The sequence below is a fragment of the Periophthalmus magnuspinnatus genome, chromosome 10 (assembly GCF_009829125.3).
Source record: "Periophthalmus magnuspinnatus isolate fPerMag1 chromosome 10, fPerMag1.2.pri, whole genome shotgun sequence".
Classification (NCBI taxonomy): Eukaryota; Metazoa; Chordata; class Actinopteri; order Gobiiformes; family Gobiidae; genus Periophthalmus; species Periophthalmus magnuspinnatus.
Window position 1 is genome coordinate 28,864,274 of NC_047135.1, and position 23,290 is coordinate 28,887,563.

Below are 23,290 nucleotides of genomic sequence, written 5' to 3' on the forward strand. Positions count from 1 at the left end.
GTACCTCGTATCAGGGGACACAGATAGGTCAAGGGTTATAAAGATTTTAAATCTAAAATCTTCCATTCAGTGCCTTTAATTGGCCTTTAATAAGATACCATAATACTGTAGTCAGTATCATAGGCTATTAAAATATTTCAGCGAGCAATGAGAGAGAAGTAACAATGGCTGCATCTGATCCTATTTTCTGTACTTACTGCTTCTTAAATTTCCATGAACTTCATTAAAACTTAAGTACTTCTGTGCTATAAAATATATGGTGTATTGTACAAATGCAGCTTGATCTTACAACAATTGCGTGATAACAGTAAAATTTGTGAACTCATTTCAACTCGTGTTGATGAAACCAAGACATCTTTCCTAGCAACATCATAAAGCTCCACATTACAAACAGCATGTTAAAAATCTATTCCCAGTAGGAGCCAATTCACCCATAATCCTAACAGTATGTGCAACATATAAAAGTTAATTACACAAAGATGTTCTCCATGAATAAACTATTATTTTGAATAATAAAATATTAAACAACCAAGCTTATTCAAAGCCTGAAAATGTTAGAGCTCTGTAGCACAAATAGTGTAATCACATCCAGCAACTAACTCCTGAGTTGATAATCCACTGCCAGAAAGGATGCCCTCCACTTTATGTATGAGTGAAAAGATTGGCCTAAGTCAAGTATCGGATGTGTAATGATTTCTTTGACACTTGAATAATGTGTATTAGGCTGTAGTTCATCACTGCCAGTGCAGATGGCTCAATTCCAGCAAATACAAATACAATCAGCTCCAACATTGACCAGCTGTCTGTCTGAGGGATGAGACAGAGGCTGGGGAGATGTGGTCTGTTGAGAAGAAAAATCATTTAAAACAAATCACACCAAGAAAACGATCAGCCTTATCAGAGGAGATCGATGTAATGCCTTTTAATAGCTGGACTACTCACACTTATAATACCAGAACATGATCTGATCTATAAATAAAGAGGGTATAATAAAACTGGAACTATAGCTAAGTTTTTTCACCCAAGCATTATCAAACATCAAATAACATTGGACATGAAAATCTGATCATGCTTCAGTGTGTTTATGTTGCACTTTTTTACCGAAGCAAGTTCCTAGTTTGTGAACTGTGTTCACAGACTATGGCAATAAAAGTCTTCTGATTCTGATTCTGATTCTGAAAGGAACACTTCAGTACGTCATGCTGGAGCCACGTAAGGTGGTGACTCTTTTGAATTCCTTTTATTTGTGTTCTCATATCTGTATTCATAAAGCATCGACCTCTGAATAAATATGCTAAGGACGCCATATAGACAGTGAAGCATTGATACTGAGTTTCTTTATAATTAAATGTCATAGACAAAGATTTACCTTTCATCATCTGCTGTAGCTCTATCTGCATGGAAGCAAGCAGGTGACGCCACCGGGGCACGTTAAAGGTCAGGTCTGTGGAGAGGTGACTCAAATTCATGTTTTTCAAATTCTGATTGTGAGCTGAAAAACAATGCATGATACATTTAATGCCATGTTGTGGAACATTCTAGGCATACCCTCCACCAGAAATGGTATAATGCCTCTTTAAGCCAAGTAAGTAAACCTACTAAATCAACAGCCAATATTCTTCTAACCAGTGTAATTGAATATATGATTATTACACCTTATTACTTGCAATCTATAGTTGTATAAAGTGCTAAGTCTGCCCCATATAAAGGTTACTTTCAAGATTATTAGTGTCAATTGAAACTTTTTTGAAGAGCTGTCAGGAGTTGTCAGTTTTTCCATAATTCACTCTTATTAACCTCTTATAGCACAAAACGTTCTGTCTACTCTTTGTCAATTCAGCTACTTAAGATGACGCATTTATCAACTGTCAAAAACTTAAGACATGAGCACCGAATAGCATTATGGCTTTGTCCAGGTGAAATTACAGCTCCAAAAGTCTGTGCGGGAGAAGTTTTCAATGAACCATCAGGTCATTTTGAAAAGCGAAAGTTAAGTTTGATGGAAGAACTGTCTCACAAGTGTGGTCTTTTCAATGTGATGAATGGCAGAACATTTTGGAGAGGCACAGAACTAAGAAAATGTCAAATGTCAAGTCTTAGAAAATATGCAGTTCTCCACCATAGTAATAGCCAGTCTGATTTACTTCTCTTTGTAACTGTGACTTTGGGGCTATGGCAAACTGTATATTAAAAATGTAAGATGACTATATCGATGAATTCTTGTCAGGTTAATAGTCAGTACTTTCTTAAGCTAAAATGGTACACTTTTAGTCATTATAAACGAAATTGTCTCTATGGCAAACACCAGGTAAATGTCCTTGTACGCATTACATTTGCACCGTTTGTACAATATTAGCTAATGAGAAAGGCTATAACTGTAATCCAGAGACAATGAATGTAGGATTAGATTATTTATTCAGTCTGCGAGAGGCGTGTTTCATGCTCTAGCTGCCTGTAGATATATTTGAAACTGCTTTGAATTTGCTTTTCTGGAGTACAGAACGTGATGGGAAGTGTCACATTTGTATAGTATTAGCCCTAATGCTAATCTCTTCCTGAATGAGACAACATTTGACATACATGGAAGTTAGAATTGTTCAGTGCAATCTCTCTGTGTATGTTACCTGAACATAATAAAACAGTTTAGATGGTTTCGCTGTCCACTGCTAAATCCTAATACAGTTCATGTTCTGTGTTGGTTCTGGTTTTCTATAAGAGCCAATCCCAAATTCAATCCAGTGTACAGCCTCAGACAGAGTGAGGGCTACAGACTGATGTAGTGCTAATGATTAGTCATAGTTTTGCTGGCTCCAAGGCTGCACTTTCCTCCTCAAAAACTCAGTGATTTGATAAAGTTTAATCAGTTTTATAGTACATTCGCTCCAGCATAATTTTCAGTAATTGGACACACTGCTCAGAAATATGCATAATTTACAACACTAAAGCTAACAAATCTATGACTAGATTTATGTAGAACTGTGCCTTTATTCTTCTGTATTACCATGGCCATAGCCTTGAGTCGTCTTCTGCTCAAATTCTTGGTTGTTATCTGTGAAGAAATTACAGATTAGTTTGTGAGTGAAGGTCACTGCTGATTTATGATTAATATTTACTTTATAATACCCAACCTAATAGACCTGTTACAAAACTACTAAAATCAAAACTCAGACAATGATCGATACTGAAACAAGTATCAAAACTACATACTTGTTTGAAGAAGTATTGATACTACAGTTTTAGAATGATCAAATGGCAACATAAAGGAAGTACTGTTATTTTGTGTTGAAAATGTCATTCTATTTTATATTTATATTTATATATTTATATCAACTTTTTTCATTTTGGTATCAAAATCTGAATTGAGTATCGACCCTATTCCTTAGTATCAAAATTAAGTTTGAAATTGGAGTATCGTGACACTAATACTAACTACAATAGGCATTAACACGTAAAAAGAGCTAAAAAGGACTGCAGAAGCAATAATTACATCTGCATACACATGATGGCATTTGTGGAGGCTGGACACTTTAATTGGACTGCATGCTCCCACGTGCACTTAAGCACTCGTCCTTGTGAAGCATAGATGGATGTCCAGATAATTCACCACTCAACCAGTGGTAGGACTTGATGGGTAAGTGAGTTTTTCTTGATGCTGGAATGAGCATCTTAAACTTATAGCATAAATAACTCCAAATTAAATCCTTTGGCAGCTACATTAAAACTAATCATCATTCAACACACACACTGGCTTATACCATTTCCACAGCAGTGCTTCTGTGCTATTCTAATTTACTCCTGCTAAATTTGAACCAGGTAACAGTACACCTCTATACGAGACCAGGATTATGCAGGATATTATTAGCTGATATAAAACCTTAATAGAGCTGTTTGTAGTGCATTGGGATTTGCTAATCTGTCCTGGTGTATTGCCTCCTGTCTTGAAATGTGCCAGAACACTTATTGAAGAAGAGGGAATGCCACTGGCACATTTGATAATCCCTCTGTAATGATGATTTGGCATCTCCAAAAGAGCTTTGCCACTACAATAGTAAAAAGACATAAAGAAGGAGAAACATATGCTTAATAGAACTGTACTATTCTAAGAGAAGGATATAATTCTAAAGAGAAGATGACTAAATAACCTTTGAGACATTCTGTAGTTGTCATTTAAAATATAGGCCTATTTTATATCCTGATTCTAAAATAATGAGTCATATTACGTATTGGCAATGTAAGTTACACATTTAACCCTATTTATGTATGGATATGCAATAGCCTAGTATATGTAAGGTAAACCCATCCCTCTTTTGGTTGTACAGCCATAGACCCATGGCCCTGTCCCTCGTCCACTTATTTAAAGAATGTTCCACTTTTTCTTTGACACCAGTGTGGGCAGCATAATCATTATATATATATATATATATATATATATATATATATATATATATATATATATATATATATATATATATATATATATATATATATATATATATATATTCCCCAGGACTAAATGGGGAATCAGCGTTTAAGTTTTATGCAGCTAAAACCTGGAACATTCTTCCTGAAGATGTGAGACAGGCCTCTACTTTGACAATGTTTAAATCCAGGCTCAAAACGGTTCTGTTTAGCTGTGCATATGACTGAAAGGTTTTTATTTTGCATTTTTCTCTTTTAATGGTAATTTTATGATGATTATTTGTGATTATTTATGTTTTGATTTGTGTGATTTTAATGTCTTTCTTATTCTGTTAAGCACTTTGAATTACCTTGTGTACGAATTGTGCTGTACAAATAAACATGCCTTGCCTTGCCTATATATATTTTTTGCAGGCTAAATGTAGGGAAATACTAGTTACTTACTTTTACTGGTCATTAAACGTTTGTCCTGTAATGCACTTTATTCTTGATCAACAGAGCTCCATGGAGCTGAAAAAACGTCAACAAAAGGCACGTGTCTCGTCTCCCTCTCGCTTGCCGTAGTTACTTTCGCGATCGCTTTGGGATGTTAGCTAGAAGCTTCTACGTGTTTGGCACCTTGAGAGATCCATGGTTTGGCAAGATAGAAGTGGAAAAGGCTACAAACTCTCTCCGATGCTACGGAAAACACCAAACGCATCGGATTGCACGGACTTAGTTATATTTGCACTGGTACGTTTTCTCTTTTCCTTGTTGCTAATATGTGTTAGCTTTGTGTATGATATGTATCTGCGGAGAGGAAGAACCATATGATTAAGAATTAACGCTATATTTTTGCTTATCGTTGCTCGATTTTGTTGTTTAGATGAACTCGAGTTTGTTATTGTGAAAACTAAAATATCCCTAACTTGACGATAATCATGTATCAAATTATTTAATGAAATGGAGAGCAATTTTCCCGTTTACTTTAATTGCACAAGAACAAGTGAATTGCTCGGTCTTTTACTGAGGCTTACTAACGGTCACACTGTGTTAAGCATTAATTTACTGATGTTCAGTGTGTCTGATTTGTAAATTAGTAGTAGATACACTTTTAATGACTTTACATTACTAGAAAAGTTGCACGTGTGTCAGCTTCTACGACTACTAGCTGCTAGTTGCCAAGACTACATTATGACATAATGAAATAGATAATGGAGCTCATAGGTCTACTTATGTTATTCTCTCTCCCCATCAGGCTGCACAATACGTTCTATTACAGAGTTGGTGTTATATAATGTAATGACGCTATAGCAGTAAAATACAAATAGCACAACAACCAGGTCTCCCATCAAGAGTGCAATTTATTTCCCAGAAGTAATATAAAACCACACTGAAAAACTGCTGCAATGAGTGAAACTGTTCCAAGTAGGAACCGACCGAAAAGGTACTTCCGGTTCCTTGGCTTTAAATGCCGGCATCAAAGAACCAATAAAAACACCACACTGATTTATCAGCAGCGCAGGTGCTTACAGATCACAACTGCCCTCTGCACAAACGAATAGCACAAACAGTACTCACATTATAACATAGGTCTACATGTGTCCAAACAAAGCACAATGTGTCATCTTACCAGTAAAATAGAAGAGCTGAAGAAACAGCGTGCAGAGTTGCAATTTATCCATGTGTGTGTGTGTGAGAGTGAGAGTGAGTGAGGAGGGTCCTTCTTCTAATCCGCACGGCGTCTTCATAAGGTCTATGCTGGTCTGCACAACATTTTCATGAGTTCCCACACATTCCATAGGTCTGCACCCGCCTGGTGGGCATGTGTCATTTACTTTAGCATTAGTAAATCAAGATACCAGTTTGATGTAGTGCTGCACTGCTAGAAAATAACTTACAAGAATAAGATGAAATGAACTGGCATGGCACAGAATGTAAACAGCGCCCTTTACTGGTATGAAAGTGGTTTAGCCACAGATCAAATTAAACCCGGCCCAAATACTGAATCGTTAAACTGCAATATCCCACTTTATTTGCAACTAATAAGTGTTCTCTGGTTTATAGACTATGAATGTAAAAATGAAATTGGTTATCTCTGTCTCTGTTATTACGTTTAACAAGGTATATTTTGTTAAAGTTATGAAGTAGCTGCAATTGGGAAAAAAATCACCTCAAATGTTATATTTGCCTATTGATATTCAAAGGAAAATAATTCCTTACTCCATTCAATCTAAACAGAAATAAATGTCTGCAACGACGACACCTTGACTTTTCTTCTATTAAATAATAAATAATTAAAAATAACATATGTAACTTGCGTAACGTACACACAAAGACAGCGGTGGAAGTACGGTCCGTGGTGTAGGCCTGTCCCATTTCGGCAAGATGGCGGCTACACTGAGGAGTACACATTTTCGCCTGGGTACTTCAGACACTACTTTGATGGGTACTTCGAAGGGTGCATTTGGCGAATTGAGACACGGCATGTGTTTGTCAATGGGAAAGATTATCAAACTTGAAGGGGAGTGTTTAGACAAACAGTATTTCTTAACCTGGGATCCTCACACGATACAACTGCCCTAGGAACACATTGTACTGATGGTAACTGCACTAAAACAACAACAAACAACAAGAAATGCATGTTTTCTATGTATTCTGATGGGGATACACACCCTACGATTGCGTAGAGTGTCAAAATATGTGGATTCTATATAATCAATTCACTTTTAATGTGTTCTTAAAAAAAACAAAACAAAAAACGTGTCCAAAGTGTGCAAAATACGTGTGCAGTGTCTCCGAGGCCTCAATGTAGAGCAGGTCAGCGTGAAGATGTATCCAAGCGACTCCATGTAAAGTTCGCCATAGTCACCATCTTCTGCTCAGGTAACCTCACGGTGAAAGCATAAACAAAGATGATGTGCTCTGCATCACTGCCCTTGATATAAAGTGCCATATATGAAGAAAATAAAAGTGAAACTTTTTTTTTTTCTTATAACTGGGTATTGTATAGCCTAGTACCATGTTTTGTTTTGTTTGTTTTTTTTAATAGGAATTTACATGGATCTAACATAATTTAAGGATTGAAAATATTTTTTTATACTATTGGCCTTTAATTTACTCTGAAAAGAACTGGTATCAAAGTGCGGGTATTGTTAAATTACTGGTATAAAAAAAAAAATCTAACCCAGCCCTAACTGTAAGTCAAGTAAATAACTTTGAATTATGAGATGCAAGTCTTAGCTCTTCCAATGTGCATTATAGTGGCCTACTTCAAACGGGTATTATGGTATTGGTTTTTGCAGTATACATTTCTTTGTGAAAGTTGTTTGACAATCTCTTGTCCGATGGAGATTGGAGAAATTTCCGTTATTTATTTGCAATATGGACATTCCTTTTGCAGCCCTAACCTTTAACATAATTATTTCAAACTTTCCAGCAGATGGTCAATTTTGTTTTGATACATGCCTTATGTGGTTAACCTCTGCTTTCAAAGTGCATATAAAGTGTATTTCTAATCCTAGAAACTAGCCTTTCCTTTTGAAGCATAGCATTATTTTTTATGCCTTTCAATCAAACTTTTGAACTGAACAAATTAGTGACTCTGAATAATGGCCCTGCTTTTTACTTGTGGACTCACTGACATTTTTTTCTGCACAAAACGGGCAATGTACCCTATTTAGTCTTGTTTGTCTGTGTTCCTGTTTTAAAGCTTTTAAACTTTTAGCAGTCAATATTTTTTTTTTATTTAATTCAATATGAGGTGTAATTATCTATATAACAAAGTGCAGGACAAATTGAAGGTTTGCTTAACCTTAACTATGGCCAATCCCCTAAGATCGAATAGGGCCATACAGTTTTTTTTTTTACTCTTTTTGCTGCAGGTTCAACTGTTGTGTGTGTTTTATGAATCACTTTTTATTACAGAACGGCACAATCGCTGTATGTTTCCCAAGAGACTAAAACGAGCAGAGCCATTTTTATAATGTGCACTTGTGGAAGATACAATTTTCCCAGTGACCTTGAACGGTATGAAATAAAAATCTGAGCAGTTTTATTTCTAAGCCCAGCACAAGGTTTCATAAAAGATTCAGTTTTCTCCTTACAGTGACCTTTGTTCCTGTATTTCCTGCAGCAGAAAGAACAGTTGAAATTGGTCCCGTCACCTTTCTGCAATAGACTCCATCAGTCCTTCTGGTCACTTATTTAAACTCTGCTGTAGCTTTAGGGTACATCTTCTCAGCTCTGGTGGACACTAATCTTCTGTGATGTTTCTGAAAGGTGTGAATTAAATTAATTTCATAGCCCAGTAACTCTGCTGCGCTGGCTCTGACGTGCAGGGGTGAACCAGGAGGTCTATAGTTTTAGATTTCATCTCCTGCTGTGATGTGTTCCAAGCTATTTCAGCCGGACTTCGTGTAACTGTCACTCGAAAATAGACTATACGTGTTTGTGTTACTTTATATAGCTGTTGAAAGGGTTGCGTGATCATAAAATCAAAATGTTAAACTCGATACCGCAATTAGGGCTTGAATTGTGCTCTCTTCAATGTCCTTGCATTAGTCAAACTCTCTAATGCCCCGAGTGAGTGACAGGTGGAATTAACCAGTCATTAAGTATTATCTCTCAGAACAAGCAAATTACTTTTTCTGTAATTGTGATAAAGTCAAACTCAGGATATTCATTTTTTGGCATCCAGCGCCCATCCCTAACCGCAATGCTAATAACACAACCATTGTTCCTTTTATTTTTATTGGGTCATATCAAATACATTCTGTAAGTCTATTTATGCTCCAGTGGGTGTCTAGTTTCCATTCTAGTTTTATTATCCATTATCTGGGTATTGAATGTGGTACATGGATTATAAAAAAGGCAAAAACAATACACTATGTAAAGATATGATGGTCTGAAAATTCTTAATACAACACAGTTCAATCACACACTAATTCATGTACAATTATTGTTATAAAGTGTCACCACGATGATATGTGAGTCTAAAGATTCCATTGTTGTTTGGAGTTGCATCCTCTACAGCGATGCATTTGTTACAACTTTCACTTAAATCCGAGAGAGCACCTCAGACTAATAAAGACGCCATCCGGTGCTGCTCCTGAATCCTCATCGATTCTCATTACTCCTAATGGTTTCTGTAGTGTGTGCTCTGAGGAGGAGCGGGTGCAGCCGGAGATTGGGGTTGGTGCAGAGCAGGCATTTTGTGACCCTGGTCAGTGAGGCATTAGGTATTCAATGTTCATTTTTTTTCACACTCGGCACAGGGCTTGTCTAATTAACTTGCATCGTTAAGGCTTTATATAAAGAAATTATGCTTGTTTTCTCAATCTACACATTTTGCCTTTTAGAAGTAACAGAAAATTATAGAATGTCACTTTAATATAGGGCTTGGCAATGTAACAAAAAAGTATCACAAGTTTTATTTCATATTGACTGAACGCATTTGGGGATTTTTAAAAACTGCAAACAACAAACAGATAACAATAATTATTGCCCTTTTAACTTAAAAAAAAAGCCAAATTACTTTCTCAAAAGTCTGAATTCTGCTTCAAACCACATGCTATTACTGACAGATTGGCAGTAATAGCCCCAAGCATATCATTGGCAATTAGAAATGACTGAATCTCGATCTCTTAGAATTCCATTAATTGCTCAGCCCAACTTTAAACTTTCCTCTGACTTTGGAATGTCTTTTGGCCTTGTTGTTTTTATTTTTTTTGGCGCTTATGACAACACTATGTGCTCATTGGAGTCCAGTGTGAGACATTAGAAAGCTTTCACCTCCTCGGCAGCTCTTTGGGCGAGTGGTTCATGGCCATGTTTGTGAGTGCTTTTTGAAGTGGAGGAAAGAAAGTGAAATTCAAATGAAACTGGGATTAAGGCTTAGAATGCGGCGTGCGTTTGTCCTTGTACCGTGGTTTGAGAGCGCTGCCGCAGCAATAACTGTATTTCAATGAAGCACAGGGTAGATGCAAATTAGCTCCTTGGACAATTCCTGGATCTAGAGTGAAGCTGGAAAAAAACCCTAACTGCGATTTTTCATCTTGTGATTGTGATTAGATTGGCAATGTATGTTTGAAAATTCAATTGAGAGTGCGTACTGTAAAGAACTCAAGGAGCATTAACATTTGTGAGAAGACAAATATGAAATGATGAACTAACACAAGACTCCATGCATTTCAGAACATGTTTGTGCAGACGTGTCACGATAACGAACGTTAAAGCACGATGTATGGCTGTAGAATATAGACGATACACAATAATAGTGCAAGTCAGTTATGCCACTGACACAAAAAGCCTGAAGAATTATCTCCAAAAACTGTTCTAAATGTGTTTTTAACCATATTATACAAACTGCAACAAATAAATAGCAGAATGAAACACTTCAGTAGTGACTTTTGTATCTAATAAATAGTCACTTGATTCGTGCCTCTACAGCTCAAATCTTATTGCAGTACAGAAAAATAACAAAGTCAGTGTTCCCCACTAAAAAAGAAGTACCCACGCTAAATATTGACCCCCAAAAATGATTGTTCCATCCCACATCTTTTGAACAATAAGTCATCATAGTAATTATCATGACAAGCCTGTGTTTGTAGACTTCCAAAAGTACACCAAGATTTTTCTGTAAAAAGGTCTTTTGTTATTTAGAGAGGAAATTCTATTACCTAAATAATTGCAGCCTTTGCTATTTGATAGTTACGCCAACTCAACTTGCAATTTTGATTCAATTTAGATGTATTGTGTAGCCCTGATCTAGTGCCCCTCGGTGTATATTTCATCCAGGTTTCTTCTCTGTCTGAAGTCTGTTTGCTCATTCATTTGTTCCCATCTCTTTAAAATTCAAGAGCTGCTTTCTAAACCCTTGACTCTGATGTAGTGTCGCTAGTTTGGCAGCAGCGTAATGTTAATTACGGTACAATGTAGCGTCGAAGGCCAAGTCACATCATCAAACTGTTCTCATCGAAAATGCACCGTTCAGCTCACTTACCGACAATGTGCTGAACGAACGAATGCGCTCCATGTTGAAAAGAGCGTTCTTGATTAATGATTGCTTTTGATCTGTTTGCCAAATTAAGACTTGAAAATCATTGTGTTGCCATCGAATTTACAAATGCAGATATATTTAATTAGCACCTTTCAGCCAGTAGCCATGCATAACTTATCATCGTATGCCATTTGCTTTTACAGAAGTTTGTGACACTGAAAGCCCATTGAAATGTTATATGTCTCCTCAAGCATGCAGTATTTTGTTTGTGACAAGAAGCAACTTTTGATTGGACAGTGGAAGATGTTCCCTGCCTTATTTACAGTGGTGGAAGAAGTACTCAACTTCGTTACTTAAGTAAAAGTATCACATGAAAAAATCGACTTGTCAAAGTACTCATTTAAAAATATACTTAAATTGTAAAAATTAAAAGCATTTTGTGCAGACTTTGAGATCTAATAAAGCTTCAGATGTAGTGATTTTGATAAAGATTTGTGTTTTGTTGAACAGAAACGGTTCAGTCAATTTTTATTAGTTTTTTGTTTGTTCAAATTTCAAATGTGTTAAAAATAAGACCCTCAGCCTTTTCAGCAGGTCTCAAACAATAATAAAACTTAACTTTTCAATCCAGTTATAAAATGTACTGATTTAGAAAGTACAGATACCTGCTCTCAAATGTAGTGAAAATACTCTACTTTGACTTTGTTACATTCCACCACTGCTTATTTAGCCTATAATGCAAATTTTTAGTCAATGAAATTATTTGAGAGACACTTGCCCCACTCATAGTCAACCTTATAATCCCAGTCCACGTGTTGTTCGTCACAGTAGCTTCATACAAATGTAATGGATTTGTGGAGCCTAATGTCTGCAAATATCCACCTTCAGTATTTTTAATTAACAGAGTAGACCATGGTGGGCCTCCATAGTCTAAAAAACGAGGTGAAAAATATACCTTTTACTTATAGAATTGTTGTAAATATAGATAGTATTTAATCTTTAATAAGTCATTTTCTGATCAACAGAGGCAGTATGTGACATAAATTGTATTAAATAAAATGATTAATAAAATGAATGTGGATGGCTTGTTCTACCATAGTCCCTGTAGGAAACATTGCACCTTGTTCCATTAGAGACTAGTTTGGCTAATGAAGTGTTTGGAAATCTGTCAGTCAACCAAAAAGAAATGTGCCAGGACACACAGGAGGCTGGGTTCCACTGTGGATTACTAATATTATTTTCATTTGGGAGGCTAAAATTCTGAAAGCAGACACAGCCAATCTACTACTGTTGCTTTTTTTTTTTTTTTTGACTCCCAAGAAACAAAGAGGATTTTTTTCAGTTCTTTCATGTCAAGTGTAAAACGGCTGCCCATCTCCAGGAAAGGCTTGTGTTTGAAAGGAAGTCACGGTCCCTTCGGCGTCATTTGTGTAAGTCAACAAAGCTAATCAAATCAGAACATTTTCCCCCTCATTACTGTGAAGAAAACATAGCCTTTAGTCAGTGACTCACAGCGCCCCACTCATCCAGAGCTAGTAACGAACGTGAGAGCTGTCAAGGCAAGGCTGCTTGGTTTCCTCAGTCGGGAGCATTCTGTCTCTGCACTCAGGTTTTTATTTTATTATTACTCGCTAGTGAAGCCAACCAACTGTTTGTCTGTACTTATGAACGGTAATTTGCTAAGTATCTTGATTCAGAGCGCAGATCCTTGCCTCATCATTTCATTCCTGATATAAGCACTAGGAAAATGACTTGTTTCATGCAAGAGTGAAACTAAACTTTTATTTATTCTCTGTGGCACGTTACAAAAATGAACATACGCAACTTGATTACTCTTGGAAGCCCAGCGCATTCCAGGTGTTCACATGGTTGATGTCATTACTGAGGGCTACTAGCTCTACAGCTGTCAGAGTGATTTTTATTGGCACAGCAAAGGGGTTAGAATAAAGACACCTTAGGCTAGGCAAGGCTGATTGGTGTCTTTATTGTCCACTTTATACTTTATTAAGACAGTGAGTGCTAGCATATGTCTATATTTTTATGATACAGATAGTCAAAGTTGTTTAGGATACCGTTAAATTTGATGAAAGAGCAGTGTGAGCAAACATCTTCAGGCTGTTAAACTTGGAACAGTGACAAGTAACGCGCTCATAAATGTCCTGTGCTTTTAACTTTAGATAGAACGATATATTAGGATGATATTTTACTTTTTAGCACATCGGCTATCGGTTTTAAATCTCTAGCGGAGGCCGATATTTTGTTTAGGCCAACCCAGTGCACAAATCGTATGAATCAATCTTTATTTGAACCACTTAGTGCGAAGAGGTTACTGCACAAAATGTAACTGCACTTTCATATCACCCAGATTGTGTGAGTTTGTAGCAAATTTAAATGTTATCATCTGGGGAAAATAATGAAAATTGGTCCCAAATATTGGCCGAAAAATATGAGCAGATCTTATTAGCCATCGGTCTCTCTGAATTGTAAATAATGGGTATCAGTATCAGCCATGAAATAAAACATATTGGTTGATCTCTAGTTTTAACAAGTGCTTTAATGGTACATGTTAGTAAAATAGTTTGTGACCCATCTCTCATTTCACAACATTCACACATAGAGGATTGTCAAAAAATCAATGCCTAATAATTAATACTTAAACTAGTATTGAAATTAGATTCTCATTGATACCATAAACAGAACAAAAATGACCTTTCCTGTTGAACTATACCTGAACTCTTAAAGGACCTCATGGTAACATCAATGAAACTACTGTTATTTTGTGTTGAAAATGATAATCTGCGGTCTAAGTTGTTATCATCAGTGTGGTATGAAAATTACTGTTGAATATCAAGCCTTTTAACAGCACTATTTGCAACCCTTTTCACAAATTGTACTACTACTACTGCTCTTTCTCAGCTTCTGTCTTCTCCGCAGTGTGCACAGTGTCCAACTGGTGCTTCTTGATTTGCAGTTTCTAGTCTTTAAGGCCAAAGAAATTACCCAAATGTACTGTGCAAAGACTATTTTTTAAAAGTGTTGCGTTTTGTTTTATGCTTTTTATTTATTCTCAGTCTTTTATTTTTGGCCTTGCATGCTAACATGTGTTTGGCTTTAGCATGATCTGTTTTAAAATGCATTTAAAATTCCACGGAAAGTGTGCTAGACCGGCGGAAACTGCTTCTTTTGAGACTGTTGGCAGGGCGTAACCGATGCTGATGATCATAACTGCAGAAAACCATTAACTGTGGTCATCACCGCTGCGTCTGGGCTCTTTTCAGTGGAATAAAATGTGTCATAGAATCCTTTACTTCCATCTTTTACAGTTTAATTTTGGTTTACGATGTTTCAGTTGAGTTTTAACTGAAAAGTCATCCAAAATCCAATCCAAATCCACTTTATTTATATAACATTTTAAAATAAGATCATAAAATAAAATACTCAAAGCAATAAGAGGGGAAAAAAGACACAAGAGGACCACACAAGTTGAATGGTAAAGTTGTATTGCTGCTGTCGTCCTTTGCCATGTCACTGTATAAAACCAAACCACTGTTATTTTAGCTTGTATTGCCGTTCCACTCTCAGCTCCTTGAATGACAGAATAAACAAGTTCAGCTGCTGTATTCCATGGCCTTGTTTCTCAACTAAACCAACAGAGAGTGATCTGACTGTCTTGTTCTTATGTGTGTGTCCCAAACAGGCCTCCAACGGAAGACCCCAGACTCTGGATCAGGCTGCTCCTCTAGGATGTACAAAGACTACAGATCAACATCACGCTCAGGTAAGAAGTCCTTGTCTTGTTCTGCAGCTGTGATCTTTATGCCAAACGTTTAAATTATCCAAATGATTCTAATGTGTGTGTGTGGAGTTTAAAAACACAGTGGAGTCCTTCCTATATTACCGCATGGCATCACATGAGTCTTTCCTGTTTGAGAGAAGAACTCGGTCTAAATATGCAGGGTTTGTGCGTTAAACATGTGCGAATGAAACAAAATACAGCTCTAGGTATGTTTTAGATGAGGAAACAACCTTATAACATAGATTTTTGAACCATCACACACTTTTTTGAGACTTTGGGACAAATTTTGTGACTTAAATTTTTAAAAACTGTTCTGTTTGGCGTTATGTAGGACTGGAAATCACAGCCTCCCTCACGATTCAATATGATACACTATACATATTATCACAATATGGCGATACCTGCAATAATCAATAGGGATGACGTTGTTTTAATAGAAAGTGAAGTGGAGTCAGAGTCGATGGAGCCAAATTGTGCCCATTTCTCACTTCCTATTTAGAACGCGAAGGCTATCGGGTTAGCTCTGTCCATATAGAGTCTATGGTCTTGACTAGTGCGTATCTCTTTTGATTCAGCTCAGTACATTTGTCTCTCTCTTCCTCATCTCTCACCACGAGCTGCACACGCTTAACACGCGCTAACAATAAGCCTTTAATAGTCTGAGCCATGCACCTGTGTGTTATAGTCTTAAAAATGGTCTTTAGGTTAGTTCTTAAGCACGTAGTCTATTTACGAGCTCGGGGCAGCGGTATGAGCGGAGAGGAAAAGAGGCGGAGATAAGCGTGCTGTGGACAGAAACGAGATGCCGGCTGATCAAATGAGCCAAATGTACGAAATCATGTAAGGAAAAAGGTAAATAAAAACACTGATGCAATAAAAATGCTCATTTATAAGTCAGTATTTAGGAGCGATCTGCAGTACCCTAATGAACTTTATTTTACAGTTTAATTTGAGGGACAGAATAAGTTTTTCAGTTATTTAACTTTTTTTTTTTACATACAAAACACTTCCTGTTAGTGTACTTGATTAAAAAATGTAAAGATGTGCATAAATATCCTTTTCAAAAACAAAGTACTGCCTTGTACATTGTGTCCAGGTTGTGCCCTGTGCAGTCAGGAAATACTACGGATTGCTTTAGAGAGAAAGGTGGAGCACAGAAGCACTTTTGTTCCAGGTCTTTTTCTGATGAGTCTTTTCCCATTCCACTCACACATAGCAATAACAGCTCAAAGTATAGTCTGCCCCCTGCCCTCTGTTTCCTACTGTTTCTATAGTTACTCAAGTATTTCTACTATAGCTCCCACCCTAGTAAAGAAAACGCTCAAGTCATGCATTTTATATATAGCCTGAAAGATTCATCTCAAAGTTCATATTAAAAAGAGCGTTGAAACATGGCTAAAAGATTCTGTTTTAAAATAGATTACACATGAAAACCTGAATTATTGATCCACTGGAAACTTAAGAAAACAGATTTCTCCGTTTTAAACCAATTTTCTGCCTGCACAGTGGTAAGTGGTAATGGTCTATGCTGTTGAAATGAGCTCACTATTCTATCAGAGCTGTGCATTTTCTGAACTAAAAAGTGAATTAAATATAAATTCAAAATAAAATGACCACTTAATAACTACATCTTAATTAGTCATAATAATACATGAACAAAGGCTTAATTAGGTAGGGTTTTTAAGATCAATAGGGCTGAGTAATGACTTAACTAAGGGTTTAATGTTAGGAGAAGACAGAAAACACTCTGTTCCACTTTGTGATGTCATGTGGTAATACAGGAAGTGCTCTACTGTGTTTTTAAACTCCATACACCTTCACAAGAAACATTTGGATGATTACAGCCCTGGAATTGCCAATCTCTACTGAACAAAAGGTAAAAGGTGGCTGTTAACTTGAAAACTACCACTTCATGACATCATAAGGTGGAACAGAGCATTTTGAGTTTTGGAGATGTAGACAGAGTAATAATGCAGGATTACTCAAACATGTGTGAATGTGTTACCAACTGTATTATCACATTTTGTTGGCAACATAATTTATGTTATCTTTTGCCCATTTTCTAACTGTTACTGTAATTTTAAGATTTTGCATAATTTTGCTTTTTACTAATGTATTTACTTGTAAGTGTAACTCCCTTCTCCCATACTATCTATAGAGAGCTCAGCTGTAGTTTCCCAGGCCCCTTGTCATTTCCCCAATTATATTCTCCATGGGAGCACACCAGTATGGGAATGGGCCATGGTGAAGCCCTCCTAATGAGGTGTGACTGAAGCTGGAAGTCACCTCCACCTTTCCTGTGCACATGATCATCTGCGTCCATCCGTCTGGAGCAGAGGAGAGGGGAGGAGGACGAGAACTGTGTCATTATAAAGACAGGGATTAGGATGGAGAAAGGGCAACCATAACTAGAGACAGTTGAAGTCTGAAATGTCCTCCATCTCCAGGACCTACATTTGTGCCTGTGCCTGAAGGGTAATGGGATAATGGCCTTTTCCATATTGATGTCAAAAAGGAAGACGGCAAGTGCAAGTGCATGCAGGAACTTTACATAATGTATGGTGTGTTAAAGGCTGCTGCATATGCTCCTGTTATTTTAAAAACGTGCTGTGCAATCACAATTGGACCTGGATGTTCAACAAAGAAAATAATTTGATTCCACTAAGGCTTTATTGCATTATTTACCATGGCAACATTATTGGTGGGTTTCTTTAGTCTAATCTATTTCATGAAAAACTGTGCCTCCAATGCTTTAAAGCTTGTGAGTTTTATAAAGAGGGCTGTGTGATCATTAGTACACATGCTCTCGCTCAGGTCATAAACGCAAAAGCGGCTCTCATCCATCGAGATGGACACTCACATCACTGTCCCATTAGAATGATTTGCTAAACCACCGAGGGTGCATCGTTTCAGGAAATTCAGACAGTTATTCTAAAATTAAATGAAAACATGCACAGGGTGTTTACTCAGGAGGACTTTTGTCTATCTGGCAAGAGGCAATGCCTGAAAATAAACAATTTATGATGATTCTGAGATAATGAAAATGTTTACTGTGAAACATCCTTTTATGCACAACAATAAATTATTCCCTGCGTCTCTGTGCTGCAGCTCAGTTTGAAAAATAAACATTACTACCTGGTTTGGCTTTTAAAAATTGTTATGATGATACAGCGTGTGATGAGTCATATAATTGGGGCTTTCGAGTTTGTTTCTGTCACATAACTTTGCCCATTTTTTTAATGCATTATAATGTTTAAACAATTGCATATTGTACTGCAAAGGCTTATGGTTTCACTCTTACACCGATGGATGTAAGCAGCATGAAGTTTTTTAAAGTAATTTGAATTGGACTGACTGGATCTTATTTTGGTAATGGAGGGAGATGATGTTTGTTGATATGTGACGCTCTCTAAATAATATAAAAGCAGTAACTTAAATAATTTAGTTTTGATGCATTACTGATCTTTTGAATAAGACCGCTTGTAACACTAGATGCTGGAACACATTTAATAAATCTATCATCAGCTGTAGCTTCACATTCACTGTGGCTGAAGGCTTCTCATTACTGTTTCCATGTCCCTTTCTTGATTCTCTTGCCCCTCCCAGTGGTGGTCTAGAGAATGACACCATTAGGCTCAGCTGTAGAAACTTGGGGATTGAAGTCAATCATGGAACATTAAATGCCGTGCAGTAATTTTGATGGGGACGTCGTGTTTGTGTTGAAGCACCAGAGTCACAAAAGAACAGCAGCAGACTGCAGGGTTTGCGTTCACGGGCGTGCTCTCACACCCTGTATACAGATCATGTTCACCCCCTTCACACACAGCGCTGCTCCTTCGGTGTGATGTGACTGGAGCGGCGGGGCACGCCGGGAGGGCGGGTGCGCACTGAAAGGTCCTGCTTTGACTGGCTGCTCTCATTGCAGTCCAGTGTGCCGAGCGGCGCGGAGCACAGTGTCCTGACTCTGCACAGATACAGACTGCGTCCGTACGCGGATTTACATCGTGTGGAGGATAAACGGGAAGCGCACTTCGCCGTTTTGGATCATGTTTCTCTTGCAATACACAGGTATATTTTAGCAGTTTCACTGCTTTTATTCATCAAATGTTTCTCCAGTTACGCACAAATGATTGTATCCTTCTGCTTCAGACCGTGCAGCTCTTAGGCTGTTCTAGGATGTGGCGGTGGGGATTTTCTTTCTTCTATAATGTGTAGGCAGAAGTTGTTCTAAATTTTGCTCGGTTTATTGGCGGGCGAACACCAGCTCAGCTGCTTAAACGCATCCTGGGTGCGCTGCTCCCCTTGCTCCACATTGATGTGACATGTTTACAACTATTTGGTATGCGATGCTGTGCTTTATGATTAGAAACTGCCATACCATACCTGTAATACTGACTGACGCACGCCCTCTGCTTCGTGTTAAGGATGGACGTATAGATTTCACATGGGCATCGGTCACATTTGAGAGACCATTCTGTATTTAAACAGAGGCTAAATCCTTAATAACGATTTGGCAGCATATTAAGGAAAATAATTCCCTTAATGGACATCATATTTGAGGAGGAAGTGAGTGCATTCTAAGTGTGATTTACTCTTGTAAAAATGAGTGAAATGCAGGCTTTTGTTTCCTCTCATCAGATGTCTTGTTGCATAAGTTTTTGTTCATTTTAAATGTAAAATGTGGCATTTAACTTATATCTTGTTGTGTTATTTTTCATTGTATTTCAAATACATTTCTACCCCTCATATTTTTTTCTTCTAGATGAACATGCTTTCAATCATTAAGTGGTCAGAGCTTGTAACAGGCATTTACCTCCACACTGCATTGGTCTCTGTGATAAAGTGCAGTCCATCAAGAGCTTTTCTAGATTACCTTTAATGGTGCATGATGCAACTGCTAAAGTGAAGATACTGAAAGGCTGTACATGTTGCTATATGGAAGAGTTTTATAATATTTGGATTCTCATTAGCAGGGAATGTCATGTTTGGCCATTATTTGTCCAAGTTGAGCTACAAAGTCTAAAATATTGTACCTCTGTTACTATTTCAGGCCTATTACAGCATGGAAATAAGATAGGTACTCAGTATTGTAATATTGTTTAATATGCACCCCATGTTTCCAGATGTTATGCTCTTTTCGCGTTTTTTACTGACATCAACAAAAATGACAGGATATTTCACAGAAGCTGTCTTGACTACTAGACTTCGATTTTAGAAAAATACTCAACCCAAATTGACTGACTTTGTTTGCCCTGAAACTAAGACTATTTATATGCTATGTTACAGGAAAATGAGAAAACTCTTAGACCTAACTGCACAGTGCTGACGTTTGAGGTAATATTCCCTGGACTGTCATTCAATGACATCTGATCTGTTTTTACAAATGTTTTGTTTTTGGTTTTTTTCCACTTGGACTGTCAAAAGATGCAAATGAGTTATGTAAAGCATCTAGTGTGATGAATGACTGCTGTCACTAAACCTTACTAGCTAGTCTTCGATAAGGTTTGACATTAAAATTCACTGTCACTTTGGAAAAAAAGTTCTAGTTAAATTGGAGTGAAGTGAGTATGTTGAAGGCAATGCTTTGACTAGTTGTCATTCCTTTATCAAAGTCGTACACTTATGCATGAGAAGTTACCACTTGAAGAACTGAAAATTGCATCCTAGGAATTTTCCATGGACTCGGAAGATTTTTGTGGTGAATTCATTTTGGGTTGGGGTTTCTTGCTTAAACATGAACACATTGACTTGTACAGATGCCCACTGTGCACGGTCTTTCATGGCCAGAAAAAATGTTAAATATTCAAACTGCTCTGAATGGTTTGGTGTTTGGACTTAAAGGAAGCCCTGTACTTGATGTTTGCTGGCTTTTTGAGGACTTGTGTGTTCTGATGAATAAATGTGCTCTTTTTTGGTTCATTAGACTCCATTGGACTTTTTACTCCAGTGTCTGTCAGTGAGAGACCAGCAATTACAGAGATAATAATAGAAGTCGACCAGTGTGATGGTCGACTTCAAATTATACGCACTCATCTATTTTGGTGGGTTGGTATGCGGCTGAGGTCAGAACAGGGGTTAACTTGGGGCTCTTTATGTTTCATGGTTATGGCAGGATCAGTTGAGGCCATTGACGAGTTTACTAGCATTCGACTTAAGACTAAAGTAGCAACCAAAAGTATTTATCGCAATATCGCTTCACCCCAAAGGCATTATAACAATGTGAATAGTGTTGACACAATACCAAAACAGGATTTTGATACTAAGGAACAGACTTGATACTCTCTATATCGATTTCAAGACCTATTGAGTCTAGGCCTGTCATGATAATAACTATATCGAGTTATTGTTCAATATATGAAAGCTGGAACAAAATTTTTTGGGGTCATTTGTGTTCATTTTCTTTGCACTATTGGGAAATTTCTGGTCATTTTTTGGCTATAAGACAAGATTTATGTAAAAGGTTGAATAAATAAACAGTTACAATTACAGATGCATACTAAGTGTTTCTTTGTGTTTTTTTTTTATTTTTATTTTTTTTACATTATTGTAGATTGAGAACAGTTTTTGTAGTTTAAATCTGCTCTTGAGTTATTGTGTCAGTGGCATAAATTAGTTTCAATATTATCGTTTATCATCTATATTTACTTTATGTGGCATTTCTAAATTTTTTATCGTGACAGGCCTAATTGAGTCTGGTTTTTATGCTAGTTTTTATATGGATTAGTATATTTTTTCACTTTTGTTTTATGTGAACAAAAGAAAAATCTACCAGGACATGTGTTGTTTCATTCACGCTGGTTTCCCTATATTTTCTTTTGGCAGTTGGAAACAAATGTACATTCTATGGCTCTCCTCTTGTTTCTTTATGGCATGGTATAATTTATTGTGAATGTTAAACTTTGACATGTTCTCTTTGTGTTCTGTAAAAGCAGCACCACGTCTGGTAAAGATTATTTCTTGTTTGTAAAAGAAACTCTAGTTACTGCTGAGGCTTCATGTTACACAGTTTCCTTCACAGTGGGTGTCTTGGTCTTTCTAGGGTTAATGTGATGCAGGCAGTCTCAGAAAATGCTGAAACAGTCTTCAGAGCCCAGTGCACCACAGCACCTGTTGGTTCAAATCAAAGTTGGCATTCTCTATGCAACACTAAAGCCAAGTTTACAAAAAAGGATGAATGGGATATTGTTTTTGGCTTCTTAAGATTGTGAATGAATAAATATTCCTGAGAATGATCATATCAAGATGGGATACAATGGGACATTATAGGCCAATATGTAATTCCAACAAATATAAAGGTTTTCTGTATGAAGTCTATTGTTCAAAATGTGCTCACAGGAAATGAAAGCAGGCGAGGGATCTCACAGAAATATATTGTTAAATGTGCTTTAGTACAATCTGTGAGCAACTTTTCCACTCACACTGAACACACTTAAAGCCACAGTATGTAACTTTTTTGCTAAAAAATAGATTGCATAATAACAGCATGTTTTTTTCATTCATTTTGGTTGCATCTATTCCAATGAAAAACTTGCGTTCTGACTGAGCGGCTTACACCCCCACAAACCTGACTCTTACTTGTTCTGGAGGAGGCCTCCCCCTGCTTGTTAAAGATTTATTTAACTTTCTATTTCTATGGAATCATACCGGTGACGTTCGACCTCCAGAAAGTTGCATACTGTACCTTTTTTAAGAGTTAATTATCTCAAATACTTGATTAGTTTTTATCGATTACAGCAATTATCCTCAAAATGTAATTCTTTGTCTAGCCTGACTTGGTAAAGGCTCATACTTAAAATGGGGCTGAACAGTAAATTAACCTTTTGTCTGCTACTAACCTGTGCATAAGGTGTTTTAATAGCTCTGTTTACTGTTCCTAGTCTTTTTTTTTTTTTTTTTGCAAACTAGGTCAATTTGCAGCTTTGTGTTCAGAAACAGTCAAAAACTGAGTGTGTGCTGCCTCCTAGTGGCCACACCCATTTACAGTCCCATGTGACATCATATGGGAGTGCCCTGATTGCCAGGTGTTTCTGATTACAAACACCTGGCTGCAGGCGTTTAAAGTTCTCATGCGCCAGACCCTTCCCCTCCTTTCACTG

The 23,290-nt window shown here is 37.1% G+C and overlaps 1 protein-coding gene across 3 annotated transcripts in view; it reads left to right on the forward strand.

Annotated features, from left to right (window-relative positions):
• The window catches only part of LOC117377552 (ecto-NOX disulfide-thiol exchanger 2), a 137,048-nt gene that overhangs the window by 82,449 nt on the left and 31,309 nt on the right, over positions 1–23,290 (forward strand). The window contains exons 1-2 of one of the 3 annotated variants that reach the window (XM_033973996.2): positions 4,988–5,151; positions 15,096–15,176. The exons of 1 other annotated variant lie outside the window; for it this stretch is intronic. In XM_033973996.2, the coding sequence (XP_033829887.1) occupies positions 15,143–15,176 (34 nt within the window). In that variant the 5' untranslated portion in view covers positions 4,988–5,151; positions 15,096–15,142. Of the gene's footprint in view, positions 1–4,987; positions 5,152–15,095; positions 15,177–19,115; positions 19,263–23,290 lie in introns of those variants that run through there. One more of the 3 variants, XM_055224895.1, reaches the window with a different exon arrangement.